The following is a 20,772-nucleotide window of genomic DNA, read 5'->3' as shown; positions in this document are numbered from 1 at the left end:
CTGATTTTGTTTTCTCTTAAATTGCTGCCAGTGAAGTAAGAGAGCTGCCTGCCTGGACTAGGCAGCCAGGTTACACTGCAGACTTGCTCACTTGTTTCTCTCTGGACTACTGCTTTCACGTCAAGAATGTTTTACACAAATTTTCTTCACTGCAAAGAAAAGAGCTGCTGAATCAAGCCAAGGGCTTGTATCTTTCAAAGTCATCTTGTGATCTTTGACTACAGTTCTCAATGCCAAGACGACACAGTTTTAAGCTGTCCCTTTCTGATCACTAAAGTCGAGCAGGCAAAGGTATACTTGAATAATAAGTGAGGCAGGAAGAAGTGAAACACCTTTGAAATAGATCATGATCTGGGCTTCCAAATTGCTCATGAGAACAATACCACTACTTCAAGTAGGAGTCCAACTGAAAGCACACTCAGGAGCCCAAAAAAATTTACTAAATCTCAACTGATGCAAAAATTTTATGGTCAGGGATCCTTTCAACAGGATAAAGCAGGCAGAACCATTCAATGAATATAAATCTCTGATCCCAAAGAAACCACGGCCTCCAGGTAAACATCACATAAAGCTGAGTTTGCATGCTCTGTATAATCATGGTATACACACAACAAGAAATCTTGACAAGTAACTCCTCACACCAGAATAAATTCTGCCATACAGGACTGTGACCTATTTCTCCTGGACAATTTTGCAGGTGACTGTTTTAGCTGCAGTAAACAGGTATAGTCACACTGAAACCAATTTCAGTTTTCCTACTAAAATACAGGAGGTATAGTCTACTGAAGAAGAGACAGGAGAGGAAAATGGGGGCTCAGAGGATTACACGAGTTTGAAGTTGTCCATAGGTAAGCCATGAATACAACTTTTTGAAAGAAGAAAACTCTTGAGTGTCATATATGTATATATATATATTCTTAAATGAGATGTGACCCAAGCCCCCTTCTGAATATTTGGGGATGGATTTCAGGAGCCTCCTTGGCTTCTGATACCCCCTTCTACTTTCACAACTGAAATGGCTCTTTCAAGCTACATGGTAAACTGAGAAAAAAATTAATTCCCCACCCCACCTAGAGGGATGACAGAATCCACAATATGCTAGCAGCATTTAAATCCCATTCCTGTTAAGCACCAAAACCATTTCTGTAGGGAAATTGGAATCTTAAGGGTTATCTTTAATCATATACAGTATATGTGCAGAGCCCTACCTTTTGGGCAGAAAAATACCCCTCCAGCATTAGTTTTGACTAGATTACATCAATTGGAAGTGTCCTGGTCAGACCACCAAAAGCATATTGTCTCTTACAGGCCCTTCCCAAAAAGTTCCCCATCCTATAACCACTCTTGATGCTCCTCTCACGACTGTTTGTTCCCGTGTATCAAAGGGATGACGTAGACAGAGATGTCATCTCCAGAGCCCAGCCTGTCGTTGGATATCCGCCAGCCCCGGTCCTTCAGCACTCCCCTGGCTCGCATCACCAGGTCCTGCGCCGCCAGCGTGTACCTGTGGAAAAGGCACAATACAGCCAGGGAGGGTTGTCTCCATGAGGAAAGTGGGTTTTCACAGCCTGCTGCCTGCCAGATTTAATGCTGTGACCTACCAAGACATGCTTCCCAGTGTTTTAGAAACAGGCAGGAGAAACACAAGCCATGGCATATGCACAAAGCAACTCCTTCCAGCTCAGTGACAGTTCCTGAATAAGAATGTGAAAGTATTTGAAAGGCACCACTTGATCAAAAATCACTGGCCATTCTGAGTGCCTGACTTCACCAGTCTTCAGAAAAATATTAAACACACTTGCCTTAACAAATTGACTTTCTAGTAGTAGTCTGAAAACTTGAGGACCCCAAATAACACTACTTGTTGAAAACCACACACTTGTTCACTGACACATCTGAAGGTAAACATGGCTCAACTGTTTCAGAAATGAACTGGAACAAAGTAATTTGAAAGCAAGTAATAGAGCATGAAAAATAAAATCCAAATTTCTCTTTAAGCCAAAGTAGACTAACTTGTCTGTTTTTCTTGACCACAGAAATGATTTTTAAAGCTCTTTTATTCTGAAACTGGAAAGGAACAGTTAACATGGTCAGATTATCAGAGTCCCACAGTTCTTTCACTTTTATGAGTTCAGTGAAAACTGCATGAATGTGAGTGGTCAAGTGCTTAATTTAGTGAAATACCAAGTTTCATGTTACTTCAAAACTCCCAGCCTGTGCTGGGCTGAGTGGCATTGGATTTATGGGAGTTATTTTTCTGTCCTGAAAAAATACCACATGCTGCTTGGGGGCAGAAGGGTGTCAGAGTCCAAAAGGTGCTTAGACAGTGCTCTGTCATGTTGTCCCCTACTGCTTTACCTGCTGCTACTACATCAACACATCTGTGTACTCACTTAGAAGTTTCCTCTGAAAGGAACCTCATTATGGGTGAACAGCTACTGTCATGTGTTTTACTTCATCAGCCCAACACATAGGCAAGATATTTTGTATTTGATTGGTTGGAGGCAAGCTTTTCTATGATTTGATAATTAAAATTAACTGAATAGTTAAAGCTCTGACAAGAAAAAAAACCACCAGTCTGCATGTGTTCTATTAAAAGCGTAAGTATCAACCTCCAGCATGATGCAAGCGCTCTATGAAGCCACACACACAGGCCTCCAGAATTAAAGCACACCTCTGTAGTTTCCCAAACCAGAAAGGACAAGAAGGGTTTGCATTTCAATACCCCCTTTTCTAGGGAGGATCCTCGACCAGAAATTATCTGCCCAGATCTCACCTGTAGAAAGGGAAAGAACAGTATCTCTGTTGATCAGAAGCACTGTGTACATGTATAAGTTTGTCAATTATCCAGGAGTGTTCTAACCTCAGAACTTTTCACCACAGAATTCATTATTAAGTTTTAATTTCTATCACTGAGACTTCATTCAGTCTCTGGGGATAAAAGAAAAAAAAAACAACCCAATTATGTTCTGTGTCTAGAATCTTGATGCCTTGAACTCAGAGGACTCCTCTGAACCAAGAGCAGATGTATTTGCTCTACTGGATAGATTTCTTCAATGCAAATGAACCAACACTTAACTAGTCAAAAGGTTTGATGCCAAATTCAAGTAATGTTGTACAGCTGCAATGCACCCACTGTTCCTAATGGTACTGAGGGATAAAATCTCCAGGCCTCACTAGTTTTGACAAATTATTTCCTTTTAGCAGTAAGTGCAGGGCCCAAAGACATGAAATCTAACACACATGCTTGCATACATACATGCACTGTCCACATGTTCTGAGATCAGTCTGTGCCACAAACTCGAGCTAAAACATCAGGATGTAACAAGAACCACTGCCCTTACTGTCCTAATGCAACATGAAATCATGTTTTCTAGGGGGAAAAAAACCAAACATACACCCTTGCACTCCTCATTTTCCAAATCAGATGCAGGGCTAAGGAACAAAAGAACTCCACGTGGCAAGCAAGAAACTGAAATATTTATTCACAGCATGTCTGATGCTGAGTGAATTTTGGCAAGAACATATTTCCCAAGGATTTCTCAGCTATTGTCAGAATTTAAGAAAGAAACACCCATCATTCTGCAAGAAAACTTTGCCTCCCTGCTTTTTCTAATTAACAAGGACTCCCCACATCTAAGGAGTACAAAGGAATGAGTATTGCTTTTGATTGTATTTGGCTTTTGCTGCTGAATGTTTGGAGAGGGGAAGATAAAAAAAAAGGAATTTTAATAAACAAGAAATTCTCTTGTAGACAAATGGTGAAATACTCAAGAAAACCAGCACAATGAAGCAAAGGAAAAGGAACAGGTGAAGGTAGCAGTGAAGTAACATATTCCTCTCCTGTGTAGAACTGAATTGAAGCAATGCTGTTCAACTTGGCACTGGCAGAGCCAGGGTGAGTCTCTTGTACCTGGAGATGAATAGCAGCAGCAGTCCATTACCGCATGTTTTATTCTCCAGTGCTGTGGAATTGGGATTCAGCTGTCGAAACAGCATTAGAGAACTGCTGAAGTAGTTTTAAAGTATCCACTTCCTCCTAATGAATAGCCTTGCTGGAATACAGCTTTTGTCTTTTAAGAATAAACATACGGAGGTTTTTTTCTTATGCCAAAGCTTTCTGTATTGATCAGTGAAAGTACTGCAGGAAGTGGTGACAGTGGGGGAATCATGCTGATGTCTGAGCAGCTTCTTATCTCCTCACACTCAGCAGATGTGGAGGAGCTCCTCAGCATCCTCATAAATCTCTAGTGAGTGAGAGGGAAAGTGAGGGGACAAGAAATGACAAAGGGAAGGATGAGAAATAAAAGATTCCCAAGGTCGGGGGTAAACGTGCATAAATGCAGCTGAAGGAAGTTGGCAAACAGTCACAGTTCTCCATCTTCATACCTCTTCAGAGAGCTGATGTATGGACAGCAGCAGTGGTGCTGCCACCTGTTCTTCGCTCAGAGCCCCTGTAATGCTTGTCTGCCACAATACCCATAAGGAATGAGCTGGCTAAGAAATCCAGCTCCATCCCAGCCTCTTCACTCCATCACAGTCCTCACACAGGAACTGTTCTCTAAACAAGTCTGTGCCCAAATCTCCTGAGGCTGTGTCTGCATGGCTGGATGAAGAGAGACCTGGGGACTTTGCTCTCCTTGCTTGGAGACATCCAGGCACATGCTATGTTTGACAGAACTCAGAGATGTTTTTTATGTGGGCAACTAATACTCACAGTAAATATCAGCTGGAGAGAGTCCCAAGAGCACTGCTGAGGGCTCTAAGCTCTTACCCATCAGGCTATAAAGTGACTTCTAATTCAAATGGGAGGGATATTGTTCCCACAAGGAACGAATTATGTAACAGATAAGTACTCTGCAGCTCTAAAACCCTCTCTAGTTTTTTTTTTTTCTTTTCTTTTTTAATACACTGCTGTCAGGGAATAAGTAGGCTACTGGGTCAGGTGGATCCAGGGGCTGTTCCACAGGTTGGTTCTCCTGAGGACCACAGCACTACCAAACCCAGGGTGCAAGGCTCTTACATTCTAACAAGTTTTCTACATCCCTAGAGATACTACATTTTCAGCTGATCACCTCACCACAGATTATGTCACTACACCTATCACAGAACCTGACATTTTCTGGGATAACATTTCCTTTAAACATAACACTTGTAATATGGCAAAGGAGATTTTTCTGTCACTGACTAGTGAGAGGAATGAATGCAGCTCCACAGCTTGAGCTCGAATGCTACTGTAAATTCATTAGTTATACCTCATTTAGACCACTGTGAAATAATTATGTAAAACCTCTCACACAGTACTTAAAAACCTTTAAATATTCTTTACAACCAAGCAGCAAGAGCAATTTCACAAAGGTAATTTTCATAAATATCATTGTAAACTATATGAGGGACTGCTCTAATTACCTTTTGCATGCCAGCATGAGAAATGTCTTGCCACAACTATTTGTAAGCCTCTAAATGATCTGGCACAAACTTCCTTAAAAGAACAAATTTATTTTCAGTTCAGATGTCCATTCATAGACCAGTAGGTCAAACACCAATAAATGTGTTTGTTCAAACACCAATAAATGTGTCTGTTTATAAAAACAGCAGGCTCAGCTCTGGAATGTGTGGTACTCATGTTGGGACAAACAGTGACTAATTCCCCACAATTACCCAACCAGTACAAGAAAATCTAAATCAAAACGAAGAAAATATAATTTTCTTTGTGTCTCTCATTGCTCTGAGTGTTTTAAATGAATGAAAAATGACTCACCTAACAAGTCAAAAAGCTCAAAAAATCCTGCTTCCTACTGCAGCAATCATGGTGGCTATCACCATGAGCTTAGTAAAGACCAAAAGGAACAAGATAGACATAACACACCCTGACTGTATTCATAACAGATGGGACTGGTGAGGATGGTAGGCAGGGCCAACCTTTCCCAAATACTAGATGAGAATGGAGACAGGCCAGGACAGAGGTATTGTGTGTTACCAGGTGTCTTTGCAGGAAGAGGCTCAGTGGTGCGGGAACGAGAACAAAAGCACCATAGCATTTTTGAATGGTGTCAGCTAATAACTGAAAGTAGGTTGGATGGCTCATCTCCTCCTACCTTAAATTAATGGCATGTCTGCATAGCACACTGCCAGATGCCCTTGAAGTGCCCTTAACTGATCCTGTCTCATCTCCTCTCGGAGAAAGGGCAGACACAGCTGCATGTCTTGCTGAAGTAGAGATGGCCCAGGGCTGTCATTCATACCATATCTTATCTTTGGCATAAGGAGATGGGCAAAGTCAAAATATTGCAGTTGCAGCTTTATGATAATCATCAGTCCTCCATTCTCCTGACAATTGCAGCAAACCCTTTTTTTTGCATTCTGTATTTGCAAGTGTCAGTGCAAGAAAATACTGCTGTTATTTTGAAGGTGTTCTCACTTTAAAACCCAAGTCACTGTCAAGGTGTCCATACCCAGTTACCTTGTTTGTTGATGAAGAATAGGGCTGACCCTGTGAAGATGACCACTTAGAAATACAAGAAACAGCAAGCATTTTGAGATGGGTCTTAGCTATTTCTGAAACTCCACTTTCCACAGACCAACTGGGGATGTGTAAAATCTCTTTTCCCCACTCTCAGCCCAGGGTGAGGGCAGAACACAGTGGTAGACAGGCCTAAATTCAGTAGCAACACACACTTCCCTTCCTGAGCAGTCCCTAAGAATAAATCAAGCTCTTTCCACTTTCACAGTCCTGGTTACAAACGAGAGACTTCTGATCTCTGGCATAATGTTTTAATTCACAGTGACACTGAACTCAGTAGCAGACAAACCTATGGACTCACTCAAGGCAGATAGCCTCTAGATGGTTGTTTGGGAACTTGTTTGTTTGCATGATGGTTTAAGGACAGAAACTGATGATCTAAGAGGTGATAAAGATAGAAAAAATGAGGAGGACGAGGTAGATTAAAATAGTGAAATAAAGCATAATCTAATTAAAGGAAACACAGGTTGGACTTTCCACCTATTTTGTCACTACACCCATCCTGTAGCTGGTAGCACTGAGCATCCTCTAAGGAAGGTGGGTTTAAAGGTCACACTATGACTAGGAATGAGTGGGAACCACAGCGTGCAGTATTTATATACATACACAGTGGGAGAGAGAGGGAGATTATGAGGATGTCCTACAGAGAAACAATCTTTAGTGTTAAGGGACTGTCCAGAGGAGAGACTTGTTGCCATGGTCTTCCAAGACCCCAGCCTCCTACAGTTTTCACAGGATCTCATACAGCAAACAGAATCCCATGCCAAGATGCTGTGATCCCACACCTATTCCTTTCAAGGTGGACATTCCTGAGTTATAATAGAGCCCCTGCTCCAATTGCTCACGTTTGCTGTAGAGGCTCCATCCAACCTATAAAAATGTCTTCTTGTTGCATGTTTCCCAAATGTTATTTATATCATACTTTCTACAAAAATATGTTACCAGAAAGTGATCTTCTATAGAGAAGCTGGAAAATCAGGGATGAGCACGAACCTGTGGGGATCATCAGGGTCACAGTTTGGTAGAAAGTTAGTGACAGCTTCTGCCACTTCTTCATTTAACAGCACATCCCAGAGTCCATCAGTAGCAAGGATCAGAACATCATCTGGCCCATGCTCATACTGCAGGAGATCATAGACTCTCACCTAAAAGAAAAAAACCCAAGAGACATTCATGAAGGAGGCAATTGTCAGACCTGTTCATGAAACTGCTGAGTTTGGCTGTGAGTTTATCAGGTTTCAGCCAGGGCACTGAAATACCTCCCATGGCATTGCTGGAGTCTGTCTCCAATTCAGCCCTCCACAGAGCAATCCTTCCTGCTGCAGCTCAGCATGGCTCAGGTGCTAACTGCAGCCGGGATGGATGCAAGCATTCTGAAACCAGGCTCTAAAGCCCTGTGCTGCCTGATGCCAGAAGCACTTGAAGCCTCCCCCACCCGGCAGCCTGGCTTCAGTGCATGAGGCTCCTCCCTAGCATTGGCAGGACTAGCTGTATGGAAGCTGAATAATTTATTTGATGAATTTTTGATATTTTATAAAATATTCACAAATAATTGTTTTCACTATTTGTCCAGATCCATTTAAGTCTGCCAGATTGCATGTTCGGAAATGCCTGTGTGACAGCCAGCATTGCATTCACTTTTCTAAACCTGAGGCAGCTGCTGAACTCACGAGTTTTGCCTGAGCAAGTGAGTGGTTCCATGAAATGCAGAAAAACTGCTCAGTCTCATGTATCTGTTAGGATTTCAGTAGCTACAGACCGATTCAAGATCTGCACAAAAGTGAAGCTTTTTTGCACTATTAAAATACCCACTGGCTTCAACTCATCTGTCTGCAGCCCCAGTCAGGCTGACCACTGCTGGCACCTCTTAACATCCTGCCTTTAAAACAACTTCCACTGCCCTCTTCCCAGAGAAGCTGGGAGTAGCAGAGGCAGTCACGGTGGGGGTTGCTGCGAGGCCATCAGCTGAGCCAGAATACAAGCAAAGGCCATAGAAAGTGTTTTAAAACAAGCCTTTAGTTTGGTGTAACTCCCCTTCCAGCACACTCCAGTTGAGAAATGCCTGCAATTCCCAGGTTGTGATGGGGAGCCATTAGGAAGGACCCACAGAGAACTTCCATTACCACAGCAACAACCACAACTTGAAAGAACTGTAACAGCCATGGTAAGGCAGACAGGAGGAAAGCATCACCTATACTGAAATTCAGAAACGGTGCACCTCATCATGCACCCTGCTGCAGTCTTGGACTACACTAACAGCACAGTTAGTCAGGACAAGCACTTGGCATAACAAGAAAATATGAGCTGTTTTATTCTCCCTCATGGTGCACTCTTCCCTTAGGAGCCATGGAGCAGGCAGGCAATGCACATAAAATGCCTGGACCTTTTAATGTAATTATGCTTTTATGGGACTTCAACCAGTACCAGAGGAAAAAAAAGATTTAAAAAAATCACCTAGACCTGATGCTAATCCTTACCAGCTCGCCTTTCACTCAAAAGCACAAGAAGGTCATTTGTAAAATGTAACCTTCACTTCATTATCCAAGGTAGCAGCTGAATAAGGACTTTGGAGAGGATTAAATTCAAAGCAAGATACTCTCTTCATTAGAGTGTATCTGCTTATTTAGACTTGAGTGGGAATATAGAAAAGACCCCTATATGCAGCACACCTCTCATCTCAAGCTCATTGCACAGAAATCAGTAGCTGTCATAGTCCCTGTCTTCCAGAATTTAGTTCAGCCTTAACAGCCCACTGTTTTCTGAGCTGCAACTCAGAAGTCGCTGGGGTGTGGAGGGTAAGTTAGCCAATACAACCATCAATATGCAGCACATGTTCTGGTCAGATCTCTTGGGGACCAGCAAATACTTGAGAAAGCATCAGAGTTAATGCTCAAGGATGCACTCAGCACCAAGCCCCTGGTAGGGCTAACCAAGCTTCAAACATCTGTGCTGGGAAAAGCACATCCCAACCCAGGCAAAGGACATATTATACCACAGGAGCCTTTTTTGCAGCTTAGGTGGGGTAGAAGGTGGGAAAGCAAAACCATGCATCACTGATTGGAATCCTCCTGAAATGAACCATTTTGTCTGGTGCTCTGAGGAGCAGCACTGGGATGGATGAGAAACTTTTCAAAGCCACCTGCAGCCAGTCCGTGGGTCAAAATGCAAGAGCAACACCAAGAAGAGATCACTTTACCAAGAATATGTTTCGTTTTAGGGGAACAGAAAAAAAATGCAATTACTGGGGTTTTTTGTGTAATCCAGGAAGAAGGGTACTTCCTAAAAGGTCAAGCTTTGTGAACTGGGCACCTCCAGCAGAAAGGCATATGTTGAGAAGAAACTAGATGTCAGAAGAGATGCAGAGAACAGTGAGGTGTTAGGCCAGTCCCTAGACTAAGGAAAAGAGAGTGCCAAGGTTACAGGAGACAAGCTTGGGGCAATTCGAGGTAAGATTGTTGCATACAAGGACTAGTTGGACATGCAACAAAACGTTCACTGAAATGCAGTTTTGTCTGCCTCGCAGTTACCTTAAGTCCTTTCTTTGTGTCTTGCCTTGTATTTCTTAAATACAGCTGTAGGTACCCCTGATATGTTGCTGACAAAAATGAGTTAGAGCTGTCCAGTCTATTGGAGGGTGAAGTTAGGTTCACACACCACCTTGTCCAGGTGCAGAAAGTAACCAGCTCCTAACCCTTCGTTTTTCTGCCAGCAGCTTTCTTGTAGTTCTTACTTGGGTCAATGAGGGTCTCTTGCAGTAGCGCCCTGTGCCTTCAGCTGGACATGGAGCAGTGTGACAGCAGAGCTCCTGGAGGCACACAGGCTCGGCAGCACCACCAAAGCACGTGGAACAGCAGCTCAGCCCAGCAGGGCTCACGGAACACCCACCCCACACACATCTCACGCTGTGCAGCACCCACGGCACACTCCACACTGTACAGAAAAGGTGAGAGAGTATGATATGCCACAGTTTTGAAATATGAGGAGACAAGCAGGGAATTACCTAAGTGCCTGCAACAGCAATGAACCCTACAGCCCTGTAAATCTTATGCGACCAAAAGCAGCTCAATGATTGCAATGAAAATGACTATTTTGTTTTATTTTTTAAAATTCCAGAGTAAACCCTCTCAATGACTGCCTCTTTCCTGTAGCTGTATTTCAGGAAAGTAAACAGTGAGGTTTAAGGAACATTCTGTCTGTAACGCAAGTTTGTGCAAAGCTGCTCTGTAAAGCAGCACTGCAGAACCTTGCTCCTGCAGGTGACAGTTGGCCAGACAATGACCGGCAGTGCAGAGGTTTCCTCAACTAGTGCAGCACCCTCAACAAATTTCCTAACAACGCCATCTTGGATCTTCCGTCTTTCCCTTGTGAATCACTGCTTCTGCAGCCAGACATAAATCCTGAGAGTGCCCCACAGAACTTGTGTCCTCGGCCTCCCATGCTGTCCTGAGAGCCTTCTCAGCAACTCCCTCCAGCCTACCAGCCCCTTCTGTGCTGCCCAGGTAGTGTTTCTCACTCTTTAAATTAATCTCTCTGGAGTATCACAGCTGCCCTGAAAGGAGCCCAGTTTGGTCATCATGCTTCTTCCATCTGCTGATGTCTTATTGATGTAAAGCAGCTGACCTGTTAACTAGCTGAACTTGACATTAGCAACCAGAAAATCTAAAAACTGCAAGGAACCTCAGCAGCACAGCCAGCCATGAAGCCACGACAATAAGCACTTACATCCTATAGATAGGATAATACTAGTTAACCTGACTAGTACTTACAGATCTGCTGACAGGTAACAGGGCATACACACCACTAGAGCCCACAGTCACACATCTTTCTGAATGTGCATTATGCAGTTTGTCAATTAACGTCTTTCATCCAGGTATTTGTGTCTCATATTACATATTACCTACATGCAGTCAAGAGCATTGAGAAAACCACTCTGGGAAAGCAATGAACAAACAGGTGAGCTGGTTTTTATTTACATTTCAAAAAGATCTACCCACTGGACAAACCCTGCCTTTTGCTGCTGCAAAGGATGGCAGCCCTGTGAAGGCGCTGTGCCCTGTTCACCAGGTTTGTTTTTAATAGGCAGCCAACAAAAGTCCCTGTGGCTGGAAAGCCGCTCACAACAGAGTGACATGTGAGCCTGCAGCCACCTGAGGTGCTCCTCAGCAGCAGGCCTCAGGGGAATTCCAGCTAAACAACAGCCTGCATTCACTCGCCTGCACTACTGATCAACCCAGCTACTTCAATAAATAAAGCCCTTTCTTAATTGTATCATCCCTTTTATGTGCAGTGTTATCCAGTGCAGCTTTGCTGGCAAATGATGAGATCTTTCAATACCACCCTCCAAGTAATTTATATGTAAATAATAAAAAGTGGGTCCCAACACTGTTCCCTGCAGCATTCACCAATTAATCTCCTTTTAGCTTTTTACTGCCACCCTTTGTTTCCTGCCCATTAGCCAGTTTCCAGTAGACTGTGCCAACTTTCCACTTAGTCTGTAGCTTCATATCTTTTATATTAATAACCTGTGATGCAGAACGGTTTCTCAAATGTTTTCTGAGAAATCAAAGTGCTCATGCAAGAGCATCTGCTGCATTTATTATTATTTTTTAATTCTCTTGTAGACACAATCTCAAGGACCTGAAGCCACTAAGGTTTGATGTTTGCTTCCTAAAGGCACCTTGACTCCCTTTGATCGCACTGTACTTCTCTATGTATTTGCCTTACTCGTTCCTTTCGATGGCGTAATTCCTGAGGATTTCTTCAGAAGGCAGATGTGAATCTAAAGTGATCTCTTTGGACATATTTGTGGAGTTGTCAGAAAGATTTTACTAACACAATGGAACAAGAAAAATTCTTCTTCATTATCCTTCTTATCATTTGCTGTGGTGGCTGGCTTTTAGTTCACTGCTGGCAAAGGCCAATGCTGCCATCAGATCCACATCTTTCCCCACCAAATAGCTGAGCTGCCATTCAAAAAATTTCAGGATGAAATTCTGCTTTTCATCTGCAACAAGGTGGCTCTTGCTAAGCTTTGAAAAGCAGAATTTCCTGCTGAAAGCTTTCAAATTGACTGTTCCATTATGAAAAATAAATATTTAATTCCATGCCAGAGAGTCTCAGCCATGGCTTGCCTGCTTTGTGCTACTTCAGTTGATTATGAGAGGTTCAAATCTCTAGAGCTCACCAACCTGCAGAAGTCCTCCAAATCTGGTCTCATAACAGCTGAGCCACTGAATACTGATTACATTCGTCAGTCTTGGCTGCATGACTTCTCCTCCCATAGCCTGGCACTCTATCAAAGTATCATTTCACACCACCGTCAAATTACTATTATATGCCTATTTCTGGATGTAGTCTCAGGGATGTTTACCTTTCCTTGAGCTAAATTTTGGTGGATATGACATAGAAAAGCTTTGTCACACTGGAAGTAAATTGTTCTGAAAACTCACCACACTGCCCCTTACTTGAGAAAGGACACGGTAATTATGGCACAGAAACAGAAGCCAGAGGACTTGGATCCTCCCTCTGTCACAACCCACTCTGCACTTTAATTTCCTGAGCCTCCCCTTTTCCAGGTCTGGAAACCACACATTGTGCTTCTCTACCTCTATATAAACAATTCAAAATCCAGTGCTGCACAGGGACCAAATACGACTGCTGCTTGATGCCACTGCCTTTGCTTCCAAGTGCCAAGCCTCCCAGATGGCAGAATAAAGATGTTGTTTCTTCATACTGGTTTCTGTGCAAGGTGCGCTGCCGATGTTTGGACAGAACAAGTCAGGGAAAAACATGAGTTAAAGCACTGGGGCTCTCTCTAGGAAGAGAAGGAAGAGATGATTAAGAGGAGGAGGTGCAATGGAACGCAAGCTAGAGCATATGCTACTTCCTAATAATACTCAGGGGGTTTTTTGCCAGTATCTCTAAATTCAGGTGGCTGGTGCTCTGTCTTTCCTCCTCCTGCCCTCATATATTTCTGCCGAATTTAGCTGTGATGAAGATGTGGAAACAAAGCCAGTTTTGCTTCCCTTTTGCAAAGCAGTTAAGCGATCCCAAAACGTGGCTAGCATATGAACTGGATGTCATATTCCAGAATTTGAACACGTACAGACACATTCCCCACACATCAGAAAAGCCCATGAGAAGCTTTGGTTTATAGACACACACAAATACTGCAGCAGCAATTGGCAGAGATGATACTGCTGGGATGCTGTGCTGCAGCCATTACGTATCCCAGAAACACTGGGTCTCAGCATGCCAGAAAGAAAAATAAATAGGTAGAATTGCATCATTTTTCTGGCATTAAACAAATCCATCACAGTGATGAGGGCAGAGCTCCTGCCTGCCGGGCTGAGGAGAAAAAGAGCAGGTCTCAAGTGAGGGACACCACACATTCAAAGGGGGAGAGGGGGAAGTACACAATTGAGAGCAAGGAAACATGAAGAAGGGGCTGTCTGTAGAGCTCCCTCTTTTCTTCAGGGCTGGAATCTCTTAGCACTTCTTTAATTTTTGTTTTTCTAATTGGAATTTTAATACATAATTTTTATATAATAAATATATGTAAATTTTATATCTCTGTTTATAGGCACAGAGGCAAGGAGAGACCACACTGCCACTCTGTGGAGTAAGCCAGACTGCCTTTAGTCGTGGTGGTGCATCCTTCCTCCCTGCCCCTCCTCGGGCCACTATGATCTCAGAAATGCTGTTAGGCCTTGGCCTTGATGAACAGCACCTGGGCTGAGCTCCTCTTGAGCTTATCAGAAACACCGTCTGCTCCCAGGAACTTGTGCTGCCTAACGAGCTGTTTTTTCGAACAGCCTTGGAAATTTATTCTTACCTGAGTAACAACCCAAATGGAGCAACATTGTAACAAAGTTATCAAACTTTCAGAAAAAGTTACCAACCCAAATTGCAGCTAGAACAGTAAATTACTGTGACTGAAGCCAACTTTCTTACAACCCTATAAACAGTGGTTCCAAGTGAGACCCTTTGAGCTCTCCTGGACCACAGCAGCGTGTGTACATACTCTTTTAGGCCTGAGTATGTATGAGTGTGAATATGCTATAGCAAAGGTACTAGGAATGTTGCTCTCTTAGATTCTTAAATATGTTAGATTCGTAAGTAAGTTAAGCCTATAAGTTAGTTACTGCTGTGCTTATAGTAAATTCTATAGAATCTTTTGTTTAAACAATTTCGTTCAATTGTTTAAATTCAGCTATTAGTTAAGTGTTGTTAAAACCTTTAGTCAAGTAGTCAAGTCTGGGGATAAGTTTGACAAGGGGGTCTACTCTGAACCTTGTGACTCAACAGAAGGGTCTCCCTTACTCCTTTTTATCCTTACCCTTTCCCTTATCCTTAACCATTTTTGTCCCCAGCCCCCACATAGATAATTTTTGGTTGACTTTAGTTTTAGATTGATTTACTTTAGATTTCAGTCCAATTTTTTCTCTGTGTGCTTCAACCATCTAGTAAGTAGTAGAGTGAACCCTGCCAACAAACTGTTGTGCTTTCATTTTAATATTAAACCTGCTTTTGCTGATACCTTTGCTGATGATTCTTTGAGAAACCTGAAACACTCACTCATGACAAATTGGCCTTAGAGATGTTCCATGCAAGGTTAATTTAATAATTTGGTTCCTTCCTAGCAGTATGATGTTATTTGTGTGTTTTCTCTCATACTGCCAGGGCAAGTGATAAATTCAAGGTCAAATACTGGGTATGGTTAAAACTTTGGCAATCCAGTTGACAATGGACAGTTTTCAGCATTTGGGCCATGGAAGCAAAGCTGCCGCTTTTTGTGCTGTCATCAGATGGTTTGCCCTTGCTTAATATTTTATGGAAAATATGTGACATCTGTTCCTTGACATAGTAACAGAAATGCAGTTACAGTGGGAGAAAAAAAAGCAAGGCTTGCATGTTCCTTGTTAACAAATACATTCAAATCCCTTTGGAAGGCTTGATATCCTTCACTCCAAGGTCTCCAGTGGTCAAAAACTGGGTGGAATTGCTTGTGATGAGGCAATTCAAAATGAAGGAGGCATTTAAAACTACCCTTAACCCAAATACCCCATAATCTCCTCATTACACCATCATTTGGGAATGCACATTCTCATTATTTGGTGTTTAAACAAAACTATCAAAAGAGTTAAGAACTGAAGGTTAAGGGGCAGACAGATGGAAGCATAAAGTACCCTTCCTATGGCTCTTGGCATTTTCCTGCTTAAGAGTTGATCTGGTATCCTCTGTATAATGCAGGGCATTACACTGCTGTGGAAGACATCCCTTCTGCAGTACACAGATTTACGTCTTCTGTGAAGGCAGCATGATCTAGGCCTTGACAGGAGTTGGAGCATGTGAAGGTGGGAGGAGAGATGGGCGTCTGTCTCACTGAATTGCAAGGCTACAGGATAACCATAGAACAGGGAGTGAGAAGGAATCAGTGCTCTGCAGGGATGTGGAGCAATCAGAGCAAGGGCATGCACTTAGGGAATTTAGAATCTACTGTGAACTTAGTTCCTACTATGTGGATGTTACTATTGTGCTGCACCTTTGGAAACAGCAGCATGTTACCTGGACTGGACCACAATCAGAATGGATGATTTGAGAAGAACAAATAAACACACTAAGTAAATTTATTTCCCTCCCACAAATCAGACAGTTGAACCTTGGCTGTTTTACCTCAGGAGATGAGGACAGGAAAGGTTTGATGTATATATTGGAGTCGTGCACTTTCAGGTCATGATCTCCCAGTCCTCGGGTCACTCCAATTGTTGCCATAACCCGAGCCTGCAAAAAAAGAAAAGCAATGGGATAAAATCTTGTTACATGGACTGTGTCAATAGGGAATGAGATAACATTCTTAATCTGTAACTGCTGCAGTTAGGGATTTCTCTCCCAGAAACTCTAGATTTAACATAGCTAATCAACGTCAAAGCTTTTCACACTCGTTCCATCTCCATTTTTTTCCTTATTTTAAGCTTTGTTTTCATCCACATCTTACTCAGTCACCATCTCTAAGGTACTGGGACTATGGAAACCTAACTCAGTCACCTCACTGTCCACACCAGTCTATGAGAGCATTCCTTCAGCAAATTATACTGTTAGTAGAGGATAAGGAGCTTAATTACTCACATAAGGAATCTGTGGCACCTTCCTATTGGCATATTGTTGTGTATTCCCTTCACCAGGGAAAAGTGCCAAAGGCCACCCTAAATTGCTGAACACACAGGTGACAGCAGCACTGACCACAGTGCTCTCTTCTAGGGAGAGTCACTCTACAGCAGGTCTGCAGTTCCCTCATGTCTACCCCTTCCTTCCCCCAGCACCTTCTTCTGTGGCATGAGTGGGGTCCCAAGAGGTTCTGGGCTCTCCTTCATTAAAGCTTCTCTAAGACTGACCAGGCATTCAGCCTCCCAGGGACACCTGCTCTCTGTGCTGGGCAGATCACTTTCCCCAAACTCGAGCTTAACCACAGCAGCTTCTGAGCAAGGGAGCTCAGCAACAAAAACAGTGAGCAACTGACTCAGAATCATTTTGCCTCAGTAACTCCTGGCTTCATAGGGCCATAAGAAAGTAAATGAAAAAGATGTTCATGAAACATTTTGCAAATAATTATAAACCTAACCAAATTCACAAATAAGCTGCAGGTCTGAACATTCAAAACACAGACTAATTTTGAAGAGTGTCTATTTTTGCATTGAGGTAAGAACCTAATGCAGCAGGAAAGCACTATTTAGAAAACAGCAAGCACACCAATATCAGCAAACTGACACCACTGCATCCTTATATTGATCCTACTGCTGCATCCAGCTAAGCTTGCTGGGACCAACACTAATGATCTCACTGTTCTTAATCACAGAGCTGAAAACAAAGTATACCAAACAGAACAGTGTTTCTCCCTTTCAACTATCAGCCATCACACATCAGCAAAATTCAACAGGGAGTTCACATACACTAACTGAAGAAGATAACGTCAAGGGGTGTTACACCTGACAAATCCTTCCCTGATCCCCCCCTTTCCTAAATTAGAGTTTTGCATCTCAGAGCACTATTAAATATCTTCCTGCTTTGTTCTAGTTATATTTTACAATGAAACAGGAACATTTAAAGTAAATTACTTCAGACAGTCTCATCGTAGCCTATTTACAATGAAAGAAAAACAAAAGCGAACTAAACAACAAATGACTGTGTTTGCTGTAAAATGCTTTCTAGTATGTTGAGCTCCCCCCACCACCCCCCAGACATGAGAGTGATTTATGACAGAACCAAGATATTCTTTCAAGCTGTCAAAACGATAAAATAAAGAGATACTGAGTGGAAAACACTGGACTGCCACGGGCTAAACTGAATGGTAAACAGCACAGAATTCCTTCTTCCTTTGGTCTGAGGAAAGCAAACATGCCCACCTTCTTGCCTTCTCCATATATAAGGGGAAACTTCAAGTCATCTTCCTCAATGGTTTTGTATGCCCTGTGGGGGGAGGACAAACAACATTTATGAAGCTTGCACTCAATTAGTGACCCAGTGCCCTGAAACAAGCAGCTGTGATTTCAAAAAAGGGGGAAAAAAAGATTATTTTTCCTAGGGACTCTGTCTTTGAACCAAGATGGAAATTTCTTTTCCTGCAGGAAGGTTTTCTGTAAATAATTATCCATTTCACCAAAAGGAAAAGTGAAGATGAGAAAATATCTAACATGACAGGCTGCTCCTGTAATATCTAACATGACTGATTGCAGAGAAAGAGGTGAGCTGGAATAACATCCTAATCAGTTAAGATATTGTTGGGTATGACCAGCTATACCATAATACAGTGTCATAAAAAAACGCAAATTCAACCAAATAAAAAAGACTCAAACAAAACAACCCCAAACCCACCAAGAAACTAACCAATGCCTAGATTCACACTGTTAATGTGAAACGTGAGCAACAACAGGACATGTATAGATGGAGTAAAACAGCTTTCTGATCCTGTTCTCACCCTCCAGGACCACAGAAACCAAGACAAGCTTCACATGCTGAAGTCTTAGGCTATTTAGTGCTCACTTGACGTTGGCTGCAACAGTCAAGGTTGTCAGAGGTTTCACATTTCACAGCAGCTTTCTCATGGACAAGAGACAAGAGAAGTAAATGCTCATGCTCTGATTCTGTTTACCGCATGCCTGCGTACTCTACCTTTTACACATCCAGCTGTTGACACTGATGAGGCAAGAAGGTTAGCAATTTTGCCAGTGAGAAATAAAAAAAAAACAACAGAAGACGACAGTCATTCTCATAAGCTGTAGAGTCCTGTGGTTTGTATAATACATGCTTGAGCTCAGGTGCTGGGGTACCTTTTTGGCTAAGGTACGTTGCCCCAGAGGGGCATGCTTCCTGTCATACAAAATCATCCTTCCTCAGCCTTTCCCGGCATGTTGTGCTTCCCTCCTGGCCCATCCATGCCCTAAGCCCTCGGGCTGATACCAAAAGCACCCCGAGTGCACAAACGGGAGGGGGAGGGAAGGTGCTGGGCAGGTCCCCTGCCATCCACTGCCAACCCCTGCTGTGTAGCTCTCCACCTCTCTGGGATGGCTGCCTGAGCTCCAGGGAGTCACATGGGATGAAGTTTAAGCAGTGTTAAGGCTGTGACCTAAACCAGCAGGATATTAAAAATTACGGGTGAAATCCTATATTGTAATCAAACTGCCCCCTGCTTCACCAAAATACGGCACAGGCCTGGGATCAATAAATGGTGCTGTGTATGTTGCATCACCCAGGCAAGCCTTGGACTTACTGAGAGTTGCATAGACATTTAAGCCCTGCCTTTACATTTCCCAGTAATCACAGGGAGGGATCATATTACGGTTTTGGAGGTAAGGGAAGGACCAACAAAAAAGAGAAAAGCAACCAAAATGCATAGAAGAAACAGTAGTGGAGGACTCCTCTCCCATACTACAAAACATTACTATGTATGACATCCCAAAATGAAACTAGGTGAGGTTTGCAAATTACAGAGGGTCCTTCATGTAGCCAAGAATATCTTAGAATATATAACCATAATATTTGGCCATCTCTCTAAGAGACAATACAGTGAAGGCATTCAAATGGCATTCTGTACTGGGGAGGGCAAATAAATTAGCTCTTAACCCAGACAAAAAGACACAAATTACTACAAGTCGCCAGCATGATAATAATGCCCTGATGTTTAAATCCTGAAATAGCATTTAGTTGGGAAGGAGGAGTCAGTCATGCACTTTGCTCTTGTTCCTTCCTTTATTTCCAACAAATACCTCTGCCTCACTCACTAACTTGGATATCCTGGTTTGAATGTAGAGCAAAAATTGTACCGTTTCCTGAGGAGTCCAAGCTATGCCTTGCACAGAGCCAGTTGTGCTCTGACACCAAGAAAATGGGTATCAGCTGAGTCCATTGTGGGCATCAGTCAAATGACTAATCAAGCCACAAGCCTAAGAAGACAACCATTAGTACTGGCTGTTCACACTGTTGTACATATTTGTTAAAATAGCAAACAAAACTAAGATGATGTGACTTAACTACTTGCAGCCCCATTTTTAAAGGAAAAAACAAGCCCATTCTTTACACACAGACTATATTATCTGCAAGGTAACTGCAAATATTTAAGACCAAAGCCCTCCCTTTACACTACACTGTAAGTTGACAAAAACAGGGACCAAGCTTTTTTCCCTCTCTCCTCTTCCTCCTTATATTCTCCTGCACAACACCTCACACTGACTGTGCTTTAGGAAGAAGGGAAAAAAGTATAATTTAGGCCAGTGTCCTTCCAAAGAATGGTCCCCACTGCTGAATCCAGCTTCTTTTATGGAACCATTACAAAAACCACTGTCCCTCAGGCCTTTAACTGTGACACCACGGTATAAGAACATTGGGGGAGGCCATGTTCCAAGGGCTACAGCTAACTTGTTCCATCAGCAGATTATGGAGAGCAGCTGGCTAGCCTGTGACCTCCTGAAGCCGTGCAACTAAGTGAGGGAGCCCCAGAGAGCTACAGTGATTTATTCTGTGGTTTCTCAAAGCCTGTCACCTCTTGGGCTTAGAACTTGGGTGTCAAACTCATCTCAAATGTGCTTTTACTGTTGATGTAGCTATTGCCTGAAAAATTATCAGCACTTAAAAGACAATGCTCAGAACTGCAACCACAGCAGCGGAGGTAGCACAGACACACTGAAAAGCAACCTGAGACACTTTAGAAAAGTACCTATGTCCTGCGTTACTAGAGAAACAGAATTAATAATATA

The 20,772-nt window shown here is 42.7% G+C and overlaps 1 protein-coding gene across 1 annotated transcript in view; it reads right to left on the bottom strand.

Annotated features, from left to right (window-relative positions):
* Positions 1-1,023: 1,023 nt before the first annotated feature.
* PPM1H (protein phosphatase, Mg2+/Mn2+ dependent 1H) overlaps positions 1,024-20,772 on the bottom strand; it is a gene marked incomplete at its 5' end in the record, with an annotated part of 136,408 nt that continues 116,659 nt past the window's right edge. The window contains 4 exons of the mRNA XM_082279557.1: positions 1,024-1,504; positions 7,517-7,668; positions 16,199-16,306; positions 17,926-17,989. Of these exons, the coding sequence (XP_082135683.1) occupies positions 1,357-1,504; positions 7,517-7,668; positions 16,199-16,306; positions 17,926-17,989 (472 nt within the window). The 3' untranslated portion in view covers positions 1,024-1,356. The remainder of the gene's footprint in view (positions 1,505-7,516; positions 7,669-16,198; positions 16,307-17,925; positions 17,990-20,772) is intronic.

Source organism: Coloeus monedula, assembly GCF_965178545.1.
Source record: "Coloeus monedula genome assembly, chromosome: 4".
In the NCBI taxonomy this organism is placed as follows: Eukaryota; Metazoa; Chordata; class Aves; order Passeriformes; family Corvidae; genus Coloeus; species Coloeus monedula.
This window is presented reverse-complemented; position numbering and strand designations above follow the sequence as displayed.